Source organism: Vidua macroura, chromosome 11 (assembly GCF_024509145.1).
Source record: "Vidua macroura isolate BioBank_ID:100142 chromosome 11, ASM2450914v1, whole genome shotgun sequence".
Classification (NCBI taxonomy): Eukaryota; Metazoa; Chordata; class Aves; order Passeriformes; family Viduidae; genus Vidua; species Vidua macroura.
This window is the reverse complement of record NC_071581.1, coordinates 19,854,960-19,873,154: the sequence shown is the minus strand read 5'-3', so window position 1 is coordinate 19,873,154 and position 18,195 is coordinate 19,854,960. Positions and strand designations below refer to the sequence as shown.

General features: G+C 43.4%; 1 protein-coding gene across 1 annotated transcript in view; it reads right to left on the bottom strand.

Annotated features, from left to right (window-relative positions):
- Positions 1-13,386, bottom strand: part of USP10 (ubiquitin specific peptidase 10) — a 47,217-nt gene extending 33,831 nt beyond the window's left edge. Inside the window, exon 1 of the mRNA XM_053987426.1 lies at positions 13,264-13,386. Within this exon, the coding sequence (XP_053843401.1) occupies positions 13,264-13,284 (21 nt within the window). The 5' untranslated portion in view covers positions 13,285-13,386. The remainder of the gene's footprint in view (positions 1-13,263) is intronic.
- Between the last annotated feature and the right edge of the window lie 4,809 nt (positions 13,387-18,195).

The window sequence follows — 18,195 nt, the reverse complement described above, 5'->3', positions numbered from 1 at the left end:
GCTTTTCCATAAAGGAGTTAAAAATACAGCTTTTACAGCTGGATTATTCCTTGCCACCACTAAATGTCTAAGCAGAAGGCTAAACAAGTCAAACTAGTTCACATTTGAACTGAAATGATGAAATAGCTGATGTATCCACTAAGCTCTACTTATATATATATATATATATATATATTATAATCTTGCCCACCAAGTTACTCCTACAAAGTGGACTTACTCTTACAGCTCTGGGATAGGCTGCAGCAGAGCAGGAAAAGGAAGCATTCAGACAGAAATGTGTTTTCTGGCAAGGAAAAAAGAGCACATGCATATGACTGCACTCGGGTTTTATTAGCAGAGAAAATACTCTCCCATTAGTCATCCCCGCAGCAAACAAGGCATTGCTTCCTCACCCTTTATTCTCTCCCAATTTCTCGAAGTTTTTTATGGAAAATGTAGGAAAAAGCAGCATTCCCACAGGTTGTCCTTTCCTCTGAACTGGAATTCATCAAGTCTTACTACACAGATGATTACTTAACTGGAGACAAGGTTTTACAAACTAACAAATCTCAAGAAACTTATTACTGAAATGCTTAAAAAAGCACAGACAAAATTGTGAAACTGAAAACCAGGTTTGCTGCTCGGGCTTTTAATAGATTTTGAATGTGCAATCAGCATCCCATAACCAGGAGCTATGAAAACCACTGGCCATGTATTTACTAAATAATAAATAATATTTTAGGCAAAGCATATGTCAATATACCCTCTTTACGAAAAAATGAAGTCAACTTTTATAAAAACAAACGTATGCAAATGAAGCCACACTTGAAGGTGGAGCAGTTGCATATTAAAACTTTTAACAGCTGAAAATGCAACAAATCACAAGCAAACTCTCAGTGAAGCTGCCAGCCCTTTATCATTAGCCTGCAGCTCAAAACTAGAACATTAACACGTCTCCATAGTGCCTGGAGAAAGATCAGAGCTAGGTAAATGTAGGTCACCTAAGCCCATGAGTCAGTGCAACTCTGCCTGCCCACCACTTAAGCTATCAAAGGCTCAAAAATATAGTGCATGATCAAACCTTTCATTTTTTCTCCCCAGTTCAGGGGCTTTTTGGATGTTATTACAGAATTCTTACAGCTGAAGAAAGTTACAGATTTTCTGTATGTTTCACATAAATTAATCTGATGGGTTTTATTCCTTCATGAAAAAAAAAAGATTCATCATCCTCAGAAAGTCATTTTCTGGTCAGAGGAAAAGGCAGATCTCTGGCTAGTAGGGAAGCACAGTTGTGACTGTCACATTACTGGAAGGACAGGTTTCATGACCAAATGACCCCTTAGAGCCTGATGTAATTAAGGGAGCACTCACCAGTTTATCCTGAATATTCTAACTCAAATATTCACAAAAGCAGAGCAGGCTGTACTCTTTTTATCAATTATATAACATACTTCAAATCAAAGCAACAAACTGAACAACAACCATAGAAAATCCTGCCAAAAGACGAGCCAATTTCTTACACCCAAACAAGTTCTGTTTATGTATGCTCCTCATTCTATTTCAAATAATGAGGTGCTTGTTGGCACTCCTCTGTTTCAAACAGCAGCTGCCACAAAGTCCATCCAGCCCAAGGAAGTTGTCTATAAAATGGTCAGTGTAGTGAGCAGGGGGGAGAAAAAGGGAGTGGAAGAATAAAAACCAACCCATGTCACACAGACACCGCTGCATTTCTGAGTGAGCTGTTCCACAAAGACTCCTGATCTTCCCATGTCCAGGACTGCACCAGCAGAAAACCTCTGCTGCTTCACATTTCACATTTGCCCCAGATGATACTCTTCTGTTCCACAAATCAACAAAGAAAAAGCCCACCAAAACAGGCACGACCTTATTTTGTAAATAATCACAGCATAAGGAGGGCAATGCAACTGTAGCACTCATACACGACCATAAAGCAATGGCCCCTGACAGAACTGTATCTACGTTCTATATACAACTTTTAATTTGCATCCTGTGGCACACCACCGAGTGTTCCTGATGAGAAAACACCTTCCCTGCACCTTCCCCTGGCACTCGAGGTAGGAACACACATGAAGAGCAGGCATTTGGGGACTACAGCAGGAATACCTGCAAAGTGCATTCCAGGCAAGAGCAAGGGAGGTAACTGAATTGTGAGAGGTGATTACATCAACTCTTGGCTCTTTGGAGAGCAAAAGAAGGAATTTCTGACACCTTTCCACCACCACTACAAACCCACAGAACATCTGCCTGTGATAAAGTAGTAACATTTTCCTATCTGTTTTCTTGCTATGTTAAATCTAAATACAAGCCAAACAAAAATACTTTCCTATCATAATCTCCAAGCTGGCAGCCCTCACAAATATCAAATGAAAAAGAAATACTTCCCAAACAGGGAGATTGGTCCTTCCTCAGTTCTGAATTCAAGCACAGTGCTTGGTAAAAAACCCCTGGCCAAGGCTCTATCTCTTCACACCCTCTAAAAGTTTGGAAACACCAGCGCCAGGCTGGTTGCTCATAACTCAGCAAACACATTTACTTCAAGCTCTGCAGGCTCCTCTCGCACTGAACTAGCTATTGAGTCTACGTGCAAATTGGAAACTCTCCCTATAATGAAGAACAAAAATAATTAAGACTTGCATTATTCTGATTTACCACTGCATGATAAGCTCTGAGGAGAGAGAAGCTGGAACATGAAGTTCCTCAAGAACACAGCCAGTTTAACTACTCTTTTATTACAGGTGGAGCAGGCAAAACAATCCCTTAGTAATTTTATCTAATACTTCCCAGCAGAACACTCTTAGTGCTGGCCTTTTTTTTTTTTTTTTTTTTTTTTTCTCTGCCAAACTAAAATCATTAGAGCTGCAACCTCCAGTGGGATGAAGTTCTAAGAACACAGTGGTAAAATCAGTTCTGCATCTGGAGAACACTGCTTGGGCCACATTAAATAGCAAATTGCCTTGGAACACCTCACAGCTGTCCACCCAAGTTCCAGGCACATTCCATAAATCCACCTTTTTCTGTGGTTTACAAAATCTTTATTTAGCAGATACTCCAGCAGCTAAGATCCTGAAGGATTGTTTTCCACAAGCTTCTCTCAGTTCCTCAAGGTGGAAAACCAGCACATGCATCTTCCCTGCCATCCCCGGGGTCTGCAGTACCCAGGAGCCAGCACATCCCTCCCCTGGCAGGCAGGATGCTCTGGGCTGCCCGAACAAAGCCCGGCTTTCCTGGAATGGTTTCCAGCACAGACACTGCAGGGCTGCTTGGCACTGCCCTGCCACACCAAAGCCTTTCTTCTCTTCTCACTATATCTGAGTTTATCTCACAGGTTGCTTTTATCCTTCAAATTCATGCCTTAAAGAAGTAAAACCAACAGATCTAGACTTGGGTGATGTTATTAAAAAGTCAGAAGTAGAGCTCTAGGAGTTACAAAAAAAAAAAAAAAAAAAAGGAAGAATCTGAATTTTAAGAAATGAAACAGATTAAATATGGGCATGTTGTAAGTAGTTCAGAAATATTACAATTGGCATGAAAAGGCCAAATATGAGGAACAAGAGTTAGATGAAGAGCTGGACAGAGGAGCTGAAATTATTGGTAGAGACAGCAAAGGAGATAAATAAAAAAATTGAGAATGGGTTTTGTGCCTCCCAGACCACTCTCCCTTCCAAAAGCTGAACTATCACCCAAAATTCTGGAGTCATTTCATCCTTCTACTGTGGAGAAGAATCTCTTTAATTCCATCCAGCAGTTTGTATCTCACAGTCCTGTCTTGTGAGCTGCTGCACGTGCCTGGACAGTGAGTGCCCTCTCCATGCAGGTGAAGGTGCCAACCTTGCAGATACAGCAGCCAATATTCAGGATGGCACCCTATTATTTTAAATATGGAAATTGCACTAAAAATTAGGCTTCTAAAATCCAGCAATCAAAAGCAAAGCTGTGAAATTCAGACTGCTTGTATCTTCATTAGATTCCCACTAGTTTGTGTATGTTTGATATTTTCTTTGCTTATTTCCACTACTCTCATCTTCACAGAGGACAAATACCTCAAATGATCAATATAAACCCATCCAAGAGAACCATTCCAACCTGGCCAGTGAGGAGATTGCTGTTCCCATTTGTCAAGCAAGCTGGAAAATACAGTGGAGTATAAAGAAAAGTGGGAAAAGAATGCATAGCCTCTGAATTACTGCAGCTAAACACTGTGGAAAACTAAAATCTTTCTCTAACAGCACCTCAGCAAACGAGTCACCCACACAATGCTTTTCACAAGCAATTACTCAGGGCAGGATTTAGGATAGCTAAGAATAGGTGAGGCAAAAATTAGCTATCTGGACTTTATTCTGACAAGGAACATAGATTAACACTTTTGGAAAGCAGCTAAGCCCACCTGCCCAGGACTCATATGCCTCTTTTGATGGCCTAACTTCACATCTCAACCCTAAATTTTAGAAAAGCTGAATGCTTAGAACATTTTTCTGGATTGACAATCTCATCTCTTCTCCACAGGCTGAATTATCAGTGAGGTGATTACTGTCAAATTGAGAAAAAATGATCCAGAGGACTTTTTATTTATTTTTCCACTGGTGGAAGGAGTGTTAAAGAAGTGAGGAACCAGTGTCAAGCAGAATATACAAGTGGCCAGGAACAAGGAAGAATGAGACTTTCCCCTCTGTGAGTTGTGACCTGCCAAAAATGGATTATCTCATAAAGAAACAGCCCAAAATAAGGCAGAGAATATGTGAAAAACACAATGATTGGTAAATGACTCATGGGGATCACAGAAATGAAACACAACTACCACTACAGAAATAAAGTCTCCAATATTTTAAGTTCTTTATCAGCTGAAGTTTGAGTACTAGCTCTGCAGAGGTTCTTGCTGTGTTTTCTCATGAAGGAACTCCAGCCCCTTCCAGGGCTCCAGCAGGTGACACACGTGGATGTGGGATGTCCCGTGAGGACAACATCCCATGTTCTGATTCCCAGGACATTCTCAGCCATCCACCTCCTCTATCAGCCCAACACGTGGCAGGTGGAAACCTGCAAGGATCTGGCAAAGCCTGTGACAGCAACTTTGTATTTTGAAGGGGTTTGCAAGTAAAAATGAAAATTGGGACACCACACATATGCCACCGCCTCCCGAGACAGTTTTAGAGCTTAAGTATCTGCAAAACAGTTTTATGTAGATGCAACATAGCTGTTAAAACAAATGCACAGATTAATACACTGCTGCCACCAAAGCCCAAACAGTAAGCATACTAAACACTCATATTTTTAAGTGACAGCATTAAAAATTGGGTATGAGTATGGCAGTAGGTATACAGCAAGAAAAAAAAAAAGTCTTAAAATTGTCAAGTAGCTCATTTCAAAAAACTACAACTGATAATGCTGCTACTTTGTCTTCCTTGTACAACATCCTCTGTCAGCATTCAGAATTCTCTTGTACATATGAATGAACAGAATGCACAAAACAGCACTCCAGATATTTCCCAACACATTTACAGTCTCAAAGATACTGAAATTCTTTTGCTTTCTGAAGGTAAAAAAGCGATTAAACCAGAATATTCTGACAAACTGATAAAGCCCCCAGTGCTCAGAGAGCAGAGCACACTCACAGCTCGTGTACCCTCCACGCAGGCAGGAGTTGAGTCACCACTTCCTTGGCCTGCTCAGAACGGGAATATCGACACCAGCAGGAGCACAGGCAGCTCTGCTCTGGCTCTTCAGCTGCCTCAGTGCAGGAACACAGGCAGGAGCAGCTCTGTCTGCAGTGTCCCTGCTCTCACCCACAGCTCCACCAGCTCGTCTGCATCTCCAGCACCCCGTGCTCTCCTCTCCCTCATCCATCCATGGCTTTGGAGACCCCACAGAAGTACCACCAAATTGTCATCTGGCCCAAAATGCAGACAAGGTTGAGTAACAGTGATGAAACCACACCCTCAACCCTCACACTTCTGCACACTCTGAACCTGTGAGACCTTCCACTTCCAAACAACACCAACTTAGGCAGTTTTTGGAAGAACATGCTTCTCATGGGTCTGTTCATTTCCTCCTTTGGTCCCAAATCTAATTAAGAGATCTCGCAAATCACAATGACACTCAGTAAAGCAATGAATTGCACAATTGTTCGAAAGGGCTGTTTTTCAAATAAGGCAGAAAACACAAACTGAACATAGAAAATCCAAACTGATTTAAGTTTCACATTAGAGATATCTGCCATTAACAAATATTGCTGGCTACTCAGTAAACACACTGGATGTGCTGGACACTCAGACCTGCCAATAAGCAGTTGTTCACTAATTATAAGTGTTTTTTATTTCAAGCTGTCACAAAATAAATAAATTTAGAGCACACACGCTTAAAATTGGTTTGCATACCAAATGGCTAAAAACACATTAGCTCTTAGCTCATCTCTTTCCTAACTATAAAAATCCAGGAGGAATTCAGACCAATTATGAAGTCACACTACCATGAAAACACACAGGCTACACAGCTCAGCCCCACTGGAGCACTGCTGCTGGGCAGGAGGGACCCTCTGAGCCCCTGGCACCCACCACTGCCAGCAGCACAAAGCAAAGGGGAAAAAATGTGCACAGCTGCCCTACCACACCACTGCAGGGCTCAACACTGATGACAGCTTGGGGAAATTTCTATTTCAATGATGTGATTACATCAAATCAGAAAATCATATCAGCCTTAACGTGACAATCATTAGTGCCAAGTGTAATACACATCCACTGCCTTTATCCTCTCCAATTGAGGAAACTCAGCTCTGGCAACACCTGGAACACCATGGCAGCATGTGCCACCTGGACCCAGAGCAGCAAGAGTGACCACCACAATTCAGAACTATGTCTGGACTACAGTGAAGTTCAAGAGACTGAGACCATGAACCTGTTGAGAGGAATAAATCCAACAGCTTTATTTCTTCTGCTCTGAAAGCTGACTGCTCCTCTTTCACACTTCTGTCTCTGCTGCACTTACATTTTCTGTTGCTTGCAATGCCAGGATGACAATTTTATGTATCTCATTTTTGTCTGCTCTGAAAGCACACTAACTGCATAAACTCTTTTTTTTGTTGTTGTTGTTGTTTCAAGTTCTCACTATGTGTGATGAAATGTGGAAGCCTAAACTTCTTGTTAAGGGCAATGGTCTATGGTCACAGCCCTTAACTGAGAAGAAAGTGAGTACTGCCTAAGTAAGTGGAAATTGCCTCAATAAGTTGTCTTTGACTTTTTTCCAACTTTGTATCAATTAACTACAGTGCTCTACAGACATCTTCAAACAGTTGTGGTTTTGGTTTTGAATCCCAAAGGCAGCAGCAGAACAAAAAGTGAGGTTTTCCATGCTGTAAGGACATCAGAGTGCTATTTCTTCCTTTCTTTGGTCAGCTAGCTATTATTAGAACCCCTAAGATTTAATGGATAGACTAAGCAGACTGGAACTCAAGAGAACTTGATTCTTTTTGCAATTCAGCTGTTACCTGTGCTGACAATGACTCTTTTCCTTTCTGCTTGACTTCCCTCTCCTTTTTACCCTATCTACTCACATTCAAAATGACAAGGCCATCCCACACTAGGTACCAGCCCCCTTTTGAACTTAATACCCTCCCTAAGTAACATGGTCCAAAACCATTATTTGAATACAACTGATCTAATTGCCTGTCTCTACCATTAAACAAATTAAATGAACTTTTGCCACTTCCCTCTCCATCCAGCCTAAAGCTTACACCAAGAATTCAAGGGATTATCAGTATCTTACCTACTTTAACAGGTTGCTACAGTACCTACAAAGACATCCCACTCCAAGAAGATAAAACATTTTCAGACCAGAAGCCTTCACTTCTTTGTATGAATGATACACGACTTCTGTATTTTGAGTTACAGTGGCAAATCCCTTGTCAGTGTGCAACATTCATGGGGAAAAATGAGGCAGGAAATCTGTGAATCACTAGAGCAGTCCCTAAATGTTGTATGAAAAAACATGCCCAGTGCACTGAGGGAATAACTCAACTATTTCTGCTGGTCTGCTCAGTGGAATTCAAACAAAATAAGAAGTCTTTCATACACAAAATTCTTTGAAGAAAACCTACTTTCTTGCATGTTTTTTAAAATGCATCTTTTCACACAACCTTTAGAGACAAGCTCTTCTTTACAGCTTCTTACAGATCGTGCATTTTTCTCTTCCACCTCAAAGCTGAGCCTCACTTGGAGTATTTACTTTTTTAACAAAGCAAAAAAAACTTCAGCTCCCTTAAGTGGTTTTCCAGTTTGTGTTAACATTACCCTCGATGGCAGCTCATCTATATCCCTTTCTTACCTACTATAATTCCAATGCAAATAACACACAGTGCTTTTTTTAAAGCTTCCATCCACGATACGAATTCACGTACAATACTGCAAGCAGCAAATTCCCCAAAGTGCCCCTGGCACATTTCTTTCCTATGGCACTGACATTGGTGGCTAGCACAGAATCTCAACAAGCCTTTCTTGATTCGAAGAACAGATGTTTTTTTTCACAAGGTGTATGATTCAAAGAAGCCTTACACAAACATTTTGTTAGGGCTACTGTGATTTAATCTTCCTCCTGCACAACTACAGGTGAAGAAAAACAGACCTTGTAGCACACACTGAAGATCAATAAATCATATGCTGTCAAACAAGGAGGAGAAGTTCTTACACATTTAAAAAAATCAGGAATATCTGGAAATAAATTAGGTATTAGAGAGTCAAATACAAAATGAAAAGACTAATGTACTTCAAAGTTTTACTCTATTAAAGCATTAATGAATATATTTACATGAGCACTAACAAAACAGAATCCTTTTAAGTGTTTTAAAAATAACCAACACAGCCCCATTATTGGAAATACTTAAAACACAGTCTTAAATACCTATGGCACAATTTCAGAAAATAAAAATAGGTTTCAGAACGCCAATTTTAAAATATCAGACTATTCTATTATGGAATGTCTGAATATACCAACACACACACATGTACATACACACACACACTTTTTTCACCATGAAGCATAACCCTTTGTTCCCTAATCCCCAGTGGTATGTTTAATGATCACACATAAAACACTTCCATCAAAAAGAAAAACCGCAGTTCCAGCATGTTTAATTCTTTGGAAATGAACATCTACATTGCTGAAATGGCATTAGAGTGACAAATGACTATAATCCAATGGCCCAAGGCCAGCAACTTCTATTATAACAGATCTGGCAGTTTTGTACGACACAGCACGTTGTGTGTCGATCACTAAACACAAATGAGACTGCTCAGTTTACCTACAAACAAAACCCCACTTAACTTTACAAGTATTTTAACAGCTACATGAATGGAAAAGACCAGTATGTCTGAGCAACTGCCTACAGAAACTGGATTTATTAATAGGTAAATGGCTGGATCCATTCTAAGAAGTCTCCAGATCAGTGCTGTAGTCTAGAATGCACAGAATAAATAGCAGTGATTCACAAAACCTGTGGGTTTTAGCCTATTTGCATGCTGCCATATAGTTCCAAATTTAAGTTCTATGTCAGTTTTCCCAGACTTCCTTTTTTTAAGTCAACCAACCCACATTCACCCACTTTACTCTGTGTGGATTCACCATTCACATTTTAGAAAGGCAAATGATCCCTTCTGGCTACCGAAACTCCCTTCAGCTTCAGCCTGAATTCCCAAGATCACGGAAGCCTGGAATAACTGCTCACTCTGTGGTCAAAAGATGAGCCCAGACCCTTCTGAGCAATGAAAAAGAAGTGAGGAGAGACAAATTCAGCTTCTTCAGCCCTTTAAAACACAGGACAGCAACTGAGCAGCTGCAGCACGATGGGGCACTCACACACCTCCCTCCATCCCACTCCCCAGCAGCCACCTTTTATTTTGTGTTCTGGGTGTCCTCCATATCTTCAGTGGATTTCACAAACCTGACAGAATCCAACTGCCCCATCCCCAAACATTTCCTTCTGCCCCTGAGGACACTCCAACCTTACACATATGTGCACAAGAAACTCATCCAGCTGCATAACAACCATTTTTTGGACATTATTTTCAAGGCATCGATTTCCTAATCACCACAAACATCAGGCAAGACACTGCAAAGGCAGCACAGCACAAATGCCTGCAGGCTGCTGCTTTTTTTTTTTTTTTTTTTTTTTGTCTTCTAGAAAGAGTCCTGGCTTAAGGAAACATCAAACTACACCCTGCCAGGCAGCAGCCCTCCAAGCCGGCCATAAAAGAGGCAGTTTGCAGTGCAGTGTTTCAGGGAGTCAGGTTGCATGCCATGTTCTGAGTTCCAGTTCTTCTGGTTGCCAGGCCAGACACAACCTGGGTGAGGATGAGCAGCTTAGGAGCTTGTTCAGCTTTTTTTTTTCTCAGCTCAAACTCGCCTGGTTTTCACTTCAGCTGGGTTTGGGGCCAACGTGGTACATTTAAAATGGCACCCAGTTCATTTGACACCACAGTAATGGTGGAAGAACAAAACAAGCATAAATGATTCATTCTGCTATGGTATCCTTTCTTCTGCGTAACTTGTTTTCACAGGATTTACAAATGATGTGTCTGTATTAATTCTTTCTATGAAAAACAAGAGAAAAAGCGGCTAAAACAACTGTTTATACAGTTCCCACAGAGTTTTATTCTTTCCAAACAGGGAAATAGTTTTTAAGTTGTCCTTTTTTTTTTTTTTTTAAGAGATTTTTAGATGCCCTTGATGACAAGTGGTTTTAACTAGAGCAGCTTAACATCTTTAGTGTCATGGAGCAATACAGCAGGTTTACTTGTAGCTCACCTTAAAAAAAGGACAGATTGCAAGTACAGTCAGCACACACCCAGCAGACCGACAGCAACACTTAAACCTCTCATGAGATGATTATGAAATAGTGACATGGAACAGAGACACAAACACCAGCAATGTCTGAACTGTGCTATCAAACACTTCTGTGCTTGCTGAGCTGGCCACCCAAAATCAATGGAAATATTCGATATGATGGGGTTTCAGGAGTCATTTGTCACAATGTGCAAAGTGACTGATGAAATATTTCTGCCCACTATTCCATGAATCCACCCATTGGCAGAAATCTGACTCTGCATTTTAGCTGGAGGAGCAGCAGGATTTTCTTGAAGATGTTTTTTCCCCTGTGTGACAAAAAATGCCTCAATGATGGTACACCCAAATTAGAGATATGGAAGAAGAACACACTTCTGTCTACTTCTGCATCATGACATCAACATAATGACTCAATAATCTTATTTATCTTCTACTCAGAACAGGCAACTTGTATCAAAATTTTCATTTTTTCTACTGATCTGCAACACTACCATCCTAAAACAAAAAGGAAACAGCTACATGTAAAACTGCATCCCTGAACTTATCTTCAGGCTTTTCATCCCAAAGGCTCCAAAACATTGTTACCTTAATTCAGCATCACAGCACGATTCTGGAAGATGTACTCACATAAATCCCAGACATCATCTCAATAAACTGGTTAAATTTGAAAAAAACCCAAACCCAGGTAGTGTTTAGTAATATGAACAAAGCATTAGCTAAACAATATCTTATAAATATGTTTCCAAAATATATATGCTCCATATTCTATACTAACTATCTAATAAAAATAATATAACTTCAGCAGCAACCTCACGAGACCTAAAATTCACCTTTACCTACAGAGGGGGATGATTTAAAATAGTCTATGCTCAAGTTGCTACTAAAGATGAATTTACAGCCCAGTTTTAATTTCAGCTATGGAACACTTCACCATAAACTAAATCATCAGCCTAAGTTTTTTTGTTTTAAAGTTCACCAACATAATTATGTACAGACCAAGACACGTCCTTAACGCCTCTAAATCATGAAAAAAGCTGCATTTTAAATCCCAGACTTATCAAACTGACCACATGCTGGGGGGCGGGGGGAAAGCAGGCAGTGAAACAGCTCTTGAGTTGGACACTGAATCCTTCTGTGGTATCTGCATTCCAAAAATCATTCACTGGGACAGTAAAAAAAGGTCCAAAAGTAACTGAGTTTCCTTCACTTTGAAATAAAACTAGAAGGACACAAATTTTTAAAATTAGTCTTAATTTTGAAACAAACTCCAGACACTGCAGCTGCCTTAAGAACACCCACATTAACAAAGGCACTCACGTTTTGCTCTCAAACATAAATAAATCAAGCTGGACAAGAAATGTCGGTATAGTTTTCACCAATCACGAACTTTTTAAAATGGAAATGCCAGTGCCACCAGTACACGTCTTCATTTGATATGTAACTTAACTTCATTGAGAAAAAAAAAAACCCAAACCTACAGAACTTACAATAAAGCATCAGCCTGTCCGAAATGACTTACATTTTATGCAACGTGCTTTCTATGACAGAAGACACGGATCCTGAACAAAATTACGTTTAACGCCACCACAGTTTTCTAAACTTTATTATTTGCTGAACAACAAAGTTGCTCTAAGTCTTGCAAATAAAACACTCCACAGCTCCACACGCTTTTCCCGACATTCCTGCTTCCAAGCTCTTTGGGAGAAAAACCTTAAGGCAAAGAAACAGCGAAGCGAACCCATTCAATCATTCGCTCTAAGCACACACTGGATTAGCCCAGGAACCGAGCTGTAAACTTCCAGCGAAAAACCACCACGACTGCAGTTTTTTTTTTTTTTTTTTCCACTCGGTGCACAAATCTCCGGGCTGGTTCAGCCAGTGGGATCCAGGGAATCCGCACACGCATCCCCGTGCACGGCGATCTTGCAACACTCAGCCCTTTGCACCCCGATGCGCCGGGGTTTATCGAGTGTTTGGGCGGGGGGGAGGGGGGAGGATTAGTTTACAAATCTCCTTATTCCCTTCTCGTTATAGAATCGTTTCGGCCTCTCCTCCCCTCCAAAAAATTAAGAAAGAGCAGCCGGAGCGATGGGCTCTGTCCGAGCCAGCCTCGGGCGGGGGCTCAGCACCGACACCCCCCGCCCCGGGCCCCGGCGTGGTGGCACCGACACCGGAGCGGGGCCGACCCTCCGCACTCCGGACCCCTCCGGGATGGGAATTCCGCCCCGGGAGCGCCGGATCCGCCGTCCCCGCGGGCAGCGAGGCCGCCCCACCGCCCTCAGCACATTCAATGAACGTGCACAATCACCCTGGGCCTACTCCCGGCCACCACGCTCCCCCCCCCCCCCCACCCCCATCCCGGGGCCCGCCCGCCGCCGGGAGCCCGGCGGGGTCCGGGCGCGGTGCCGCAGGGCTGCCCGCGGGCCCGGACGGTACCTGCGCGCCGTGCAGGGCCATGGCGCCCCGCGTCCCCGGGGAGCTCGGCGGTCCCGGCCCCTCACGCCGCCGCCCCCGCCGCCGCCATCTTCTCCCTCGCACGCACCAGCCGGGCCGGGCGGGCGGGCGCGCGCCGCACCGCGCATGCGCCGTCCCCGCCCGCCCGCTGCGCGCGCACGGGGCGGGAGCTGAGGGCGCCGAGGGAAAAAGGGCGGGCGGCGGCTCCGCCTCCCTGAGGGGAGCGGGGCGGCCCCGGGCGGGAAGGCGGGCGAGGAGCCCGAAAAGCTTCCCTGGAACAAACACCCCACCGGGCATCTCGGCTATGAGGGGCTGAGGGAGCGGGGAGGGTTTAGCCTAGAGAAGAGGAGGCTGAGAGGGGATCTCGTTAATGCATGTAAACTATCGCCAGGGCGGGTGCCAAAAGGATCACAGAATCATGGGATGGGTTGGGTTTGGTTGGGAGGGAGCTTAGAGATGATCCAGTTCCACCCCCTGCCATGGGCAGAGAAACACTTTCTACTATCCCAGCTTGCTCCAAGCCCTGTCCGGCCTGGCCTTGGGCACTTCCCGGGATCCAGGGGCAGCCACAGCTGCTCTGGGCACCGTGTGCCAGGATGGTGCCAGACCTTTGGTGTTCAACAACAGGACAAGCAGCAATGGACATAAACTAAACCAGGAGAAGTTTCAGCTCAATATGAGAGAGAATTTCTGTTCGTGTAAGGTGGCAGAGCTCTGGAATGGCTGCCCAAGGAGGGCGTGGAGTCTCTTCTGAGGGAGACATTCCGACCCCACCTGGCCGCGTTCCTGTGTCACCTGCTCCAAATGTCCTTACCTCGGCAAGGTCGTTGGGCTGGGTGATCTCCAGAGATCCTTTCCAACCCAAATAATTACATGACTCCTTGATTAAGTTGGAAAAGCCTCCCAAGACCATCTAGTCCACTCTGTGACCAATCCCTACCTTGTCAGCTAGCCCAGAGCACTGAGTGCCACATCCAGGCATTCCTTGGACACCTCCAGGGATGGTGATTCCACCACCACCCTGGACAGTCCACTCCAATGTTTAATCACCCTTTCTGTGAAGAAATTCCTCCTCATGTCCAGATTTCATCTGTGCCAAGGGTCACTCTGGCAGGTGGCAGGTAAGGCTGTGTGCCCAGATGATGCCAGAGCAAAGCTGTCCCACCTCTGTCCCAAATAACCAGGGTGGGAATGGGTTCAGAGTTTGTATCTAGGAGAAAAAAATAAAAAAAAAAAAAAAGTAATGACTAAGCCAATCTCATGATTTTGAGAGGATTGAGTCATAACAATACTGAAACCCCCAGGCAAGAATCCATCAAATTAATCGCTAATTTAGTCCATATTTTTCTCCTTACACAAACTACCAAGTCCTGCAAAAGTCTAATTCGGCTGGGCAGCGAGTGATAGAGACAACTTTGTATCAGTGAGAAAGTTGAATAGAAGAAAAGGAAGAGGACACAAGAACTCTGTGTCTTTGGCTGTCCACGGAAAGTGGGAAGAAGATTCCTCCCCGTCTCCACGACGAGGACGCGTCCCTCCTGTTTTGTGAAGAGCAACACTTACCGTGTGCTAATGACAGTAAATGATTTTCTCTATCAGCCTTTACCCTCCCAGCTGACACACCCAGCTGCCGCTCCCTCGCTTTTGTCTCTCGCAAGTGTTGCTGTGCTGTCCTGAGGCGGAGAGCCAGCAGTGAAAATGGCTGGTTAATATTAAAAGGGAGAAACAAAAAAGGGAGACAAATGTTCAGGCTTTTTGCATACAGCATTTCAAACTTCTGAAAGCCCCTCTCCCCTCGGGAGTCTAATTTACAAGGTAAATAATGGAGTGAAAACCCTTACGTGGCTCGTCTGGTTGAAGGCAAAATTCCCTTCTGCCCACAGTGCTGCCTAAGTAAACTGACTGAAAATACAAATGAGCACAGTGTCTTCAGCCTGGAAAGCAGAAAGTTCAAATACCAAAACTGCTAAAACCCAGAGCTGAGGGTGAAAACTGAGAAAGGATGTCACTGTCTCATTCAGTAACATTTTTAACACGTTCAATTTTATCCCATCTTAGTATCGTTGAATTATAAAGTCTGTTAACATTTTACCATAATATTTCCTAATAATCTAAGGGTTTTTTTTTTTTTTTTAGTAATACTGTGCTTTGATGAAACTTACCTGCTCCAAAGTTGCCACCTCGGTCCTGTTCTATTAATTTTTGCCAGTTTTAGTGGCCTGTTATTTCATTTCTGCTTTCATTGCATAAACCGGTATTTTCTTACATCCTTTATGCCAGTGGCTGCGAATTATCCCTCCAAATCAACAGGCTGCTTTTCCAAATTAAAAAAATAACCAGTGTCGTAATTTTCTTTCTGCGTATGCACGTTCTTAAGATTCATGGAGCAATGTTCCTACCAACATGTGGATTTATCAAGACCAAACGAGGTCCGTGGCTGTGGAAATAAAGGATTGTCTGACAGCAGGATAAACCACTCCCAGGGTATCTGGCTCCAGGTGCTGCTGTAATTGCTCTTATCCTGCTGGCAATGCAAAGTGCTGGGGACTCCGTGGGACTTCACAAGGTCATGAGATCTGTGCTCCTGACAGTGCCGGGAGATGTGTACACACGGCTTCTGAGCGCTCCTGAGGATGACTTTTGGGGAGTTGAAGCCCTCAGGACCCTCACACCCACTTTTTCAGGGACAGAGGGAATACTGTAGCACTTCAGGAGGTTGAGTACTGTCCTTGTAGAGCTTCTTCCTGGTGCCAAGAGCCTCAGGAGCTACCAGGACTTTATTTTCAGAGATGCAGAACCTTTCTCCCAACAGTTTCGAGGTCCAATAAGGGCTTTGCCTACATAAAGCGTTTGCAAGCTCTGGCTGGATCTCAGGGAGTGTCAGTTGGCTCATCTTAAAAATAGGATATTTAAGTTTTCAGTAGAGAACCAGCCAGCTCTAGGTCACCATCAGAGATTGTACAGTTATCAACCTTGGTAATATTTTTTTAACTTTCTGAGCCCTAAATGTCCCAGGCCAGCAGCAGGCACTGGGAGTGGGCAAAGGGAACCTGAGAGCAGAAGGGCAGGAATGGTTCTGCAGGTGGAAGGCTTTAGACAGGTAGCACAGGACACAAACTGCAGCTATTTAATTCCAAAAATGGGTTAATGCAAACCTGACTTAAAATTCCAGATTCCTAAATTTGCTGGACATTTGTAAAAGATTTGCTGATTTAAAAAGCTTAAGCATGGACTAGTTCAAGCAGAAACACATTTGAAGAGTGGACAAGCCTTTAGTAGATCATGTGGATGCTTGACTCAGTGTTTCAATTATCTATGCAGAACTTCTGGCTAATTAATTGTGACTTATTCATCCTTATCTTAAATGTAAGTCTTCCCTCTTCTCATTCAATCATCTCTGTCGGTTCTGGAGCATCAAAAAAACCAGCAAGCCTCCATCTCACCTTCCCCTCGTGTTCTGTCACCAAACCCATCATCATAGAACAAAGGTATATTTTTTCCCAAAGCTACTCCGAGTTCCAGGAGGAACTAAAAAATGTGTGTAGTACCAACAACCCCGTGACTGGGCTGTGTCCTCTCTGTGTGGAGTTACCAGGAAGGAGGAGGAAGCTGTGAGTAGCTGAGCTGTGCTCTCTCACAGCGTGGTGACAGAACCTCTCCATCTGCTCTGACCTGATCCCTGAGACACCCCAAAGCCATAAGTTCATGAAGGAATAATTAGCATCTCACTCATTATTACATTCATGAGAACTGAAATAGCTCAAGAAGCTGAAATAAAATAATATTTAAAGCCTGTCATGCCAGCTTCTTTTTTTGTCTTACTGGTCAGAACTTCTCTACGACATACCAGCAAGGGAAGAATCACAATTCAAATCTGGGCTTGTTTTCTGCAAGTTAAATTGCTCTCAGAAAGAGTACTGAAGGTTAAATTATTTCTTTACATTCCCTAGACACACAACCCCTTTTTTTTTGCTGTCGTGCAAGAATCTGGAATCCTGAACAGTGCCCAGAAAATCAGCAGTCCTTGACAGAAATCACTGAAAGCAGTCAGATCTCTTACACAGAAATACACCAGCACATTTTTCTCAATTTAAAATTTCAACTTGAGAACAAAAATATTTCCATCTTCTTTCTCAAGCCTTCAAAACAACTGCATCTCACACCAGGCTGTGATTTTTCCTCAGGGTACCTCGAGGCATTTGTTCCCTAACGTCAGAGTTACAGGAGCAGCTCCTTGACATGCCAATGCCACGATACAGGCATGGAAGTGTGGGAAGAGCAAACCTGAGGCTTTTGGTAGCTGCTTTGTTTCAGGTAAAACGAGCTTTCCTCAGAATTTGGCAATGGAAGCCTTTTTAAAAATGAGGTAGAGCAGTAGTTATTTTTCCCTGGGGCAGGAAGAAAGAGCTGTGCTTCCTGGCAAGAGTAAAACGCTTCACAGGGCTTAGGGATGAAGGCAGTGGGATGTGCAGGTTCAGGAGCCAGGCTGAAGCAAGAGAATCCACCTTTCCTCTGCCAACCCTAATTCCTCACCAAGAGAACTGTTCAGACCTCAAAAACCAGAGCAGAAATCCACTGGTGTCACACAAATTCTCCCTTTAATTTTTCAGAAATTCCAGCACACCAATTCCCCAAAGTTGTGCAGCACTGGGGAGCGTGGGTGATCTCCAAGCTCCCTGTGCTGTCTGCTGACACTTCCCAAGGGGTGATCAGCCACATCTGGATCTGCAACATCCCAAATCCAGGGGTGATCAGCCACATCTGGATCTGCAACATCCCAAATCCAGTGGTGATCAGCCTCATCTGGATCCACAACATCCCAAATCCAGGGGTCATCAGCCTCATCTGGATCCACAACATCCCAAATCCAGGGGTGATCAGCCTCATCTGGATCCACAACATCCCAAATCCAGG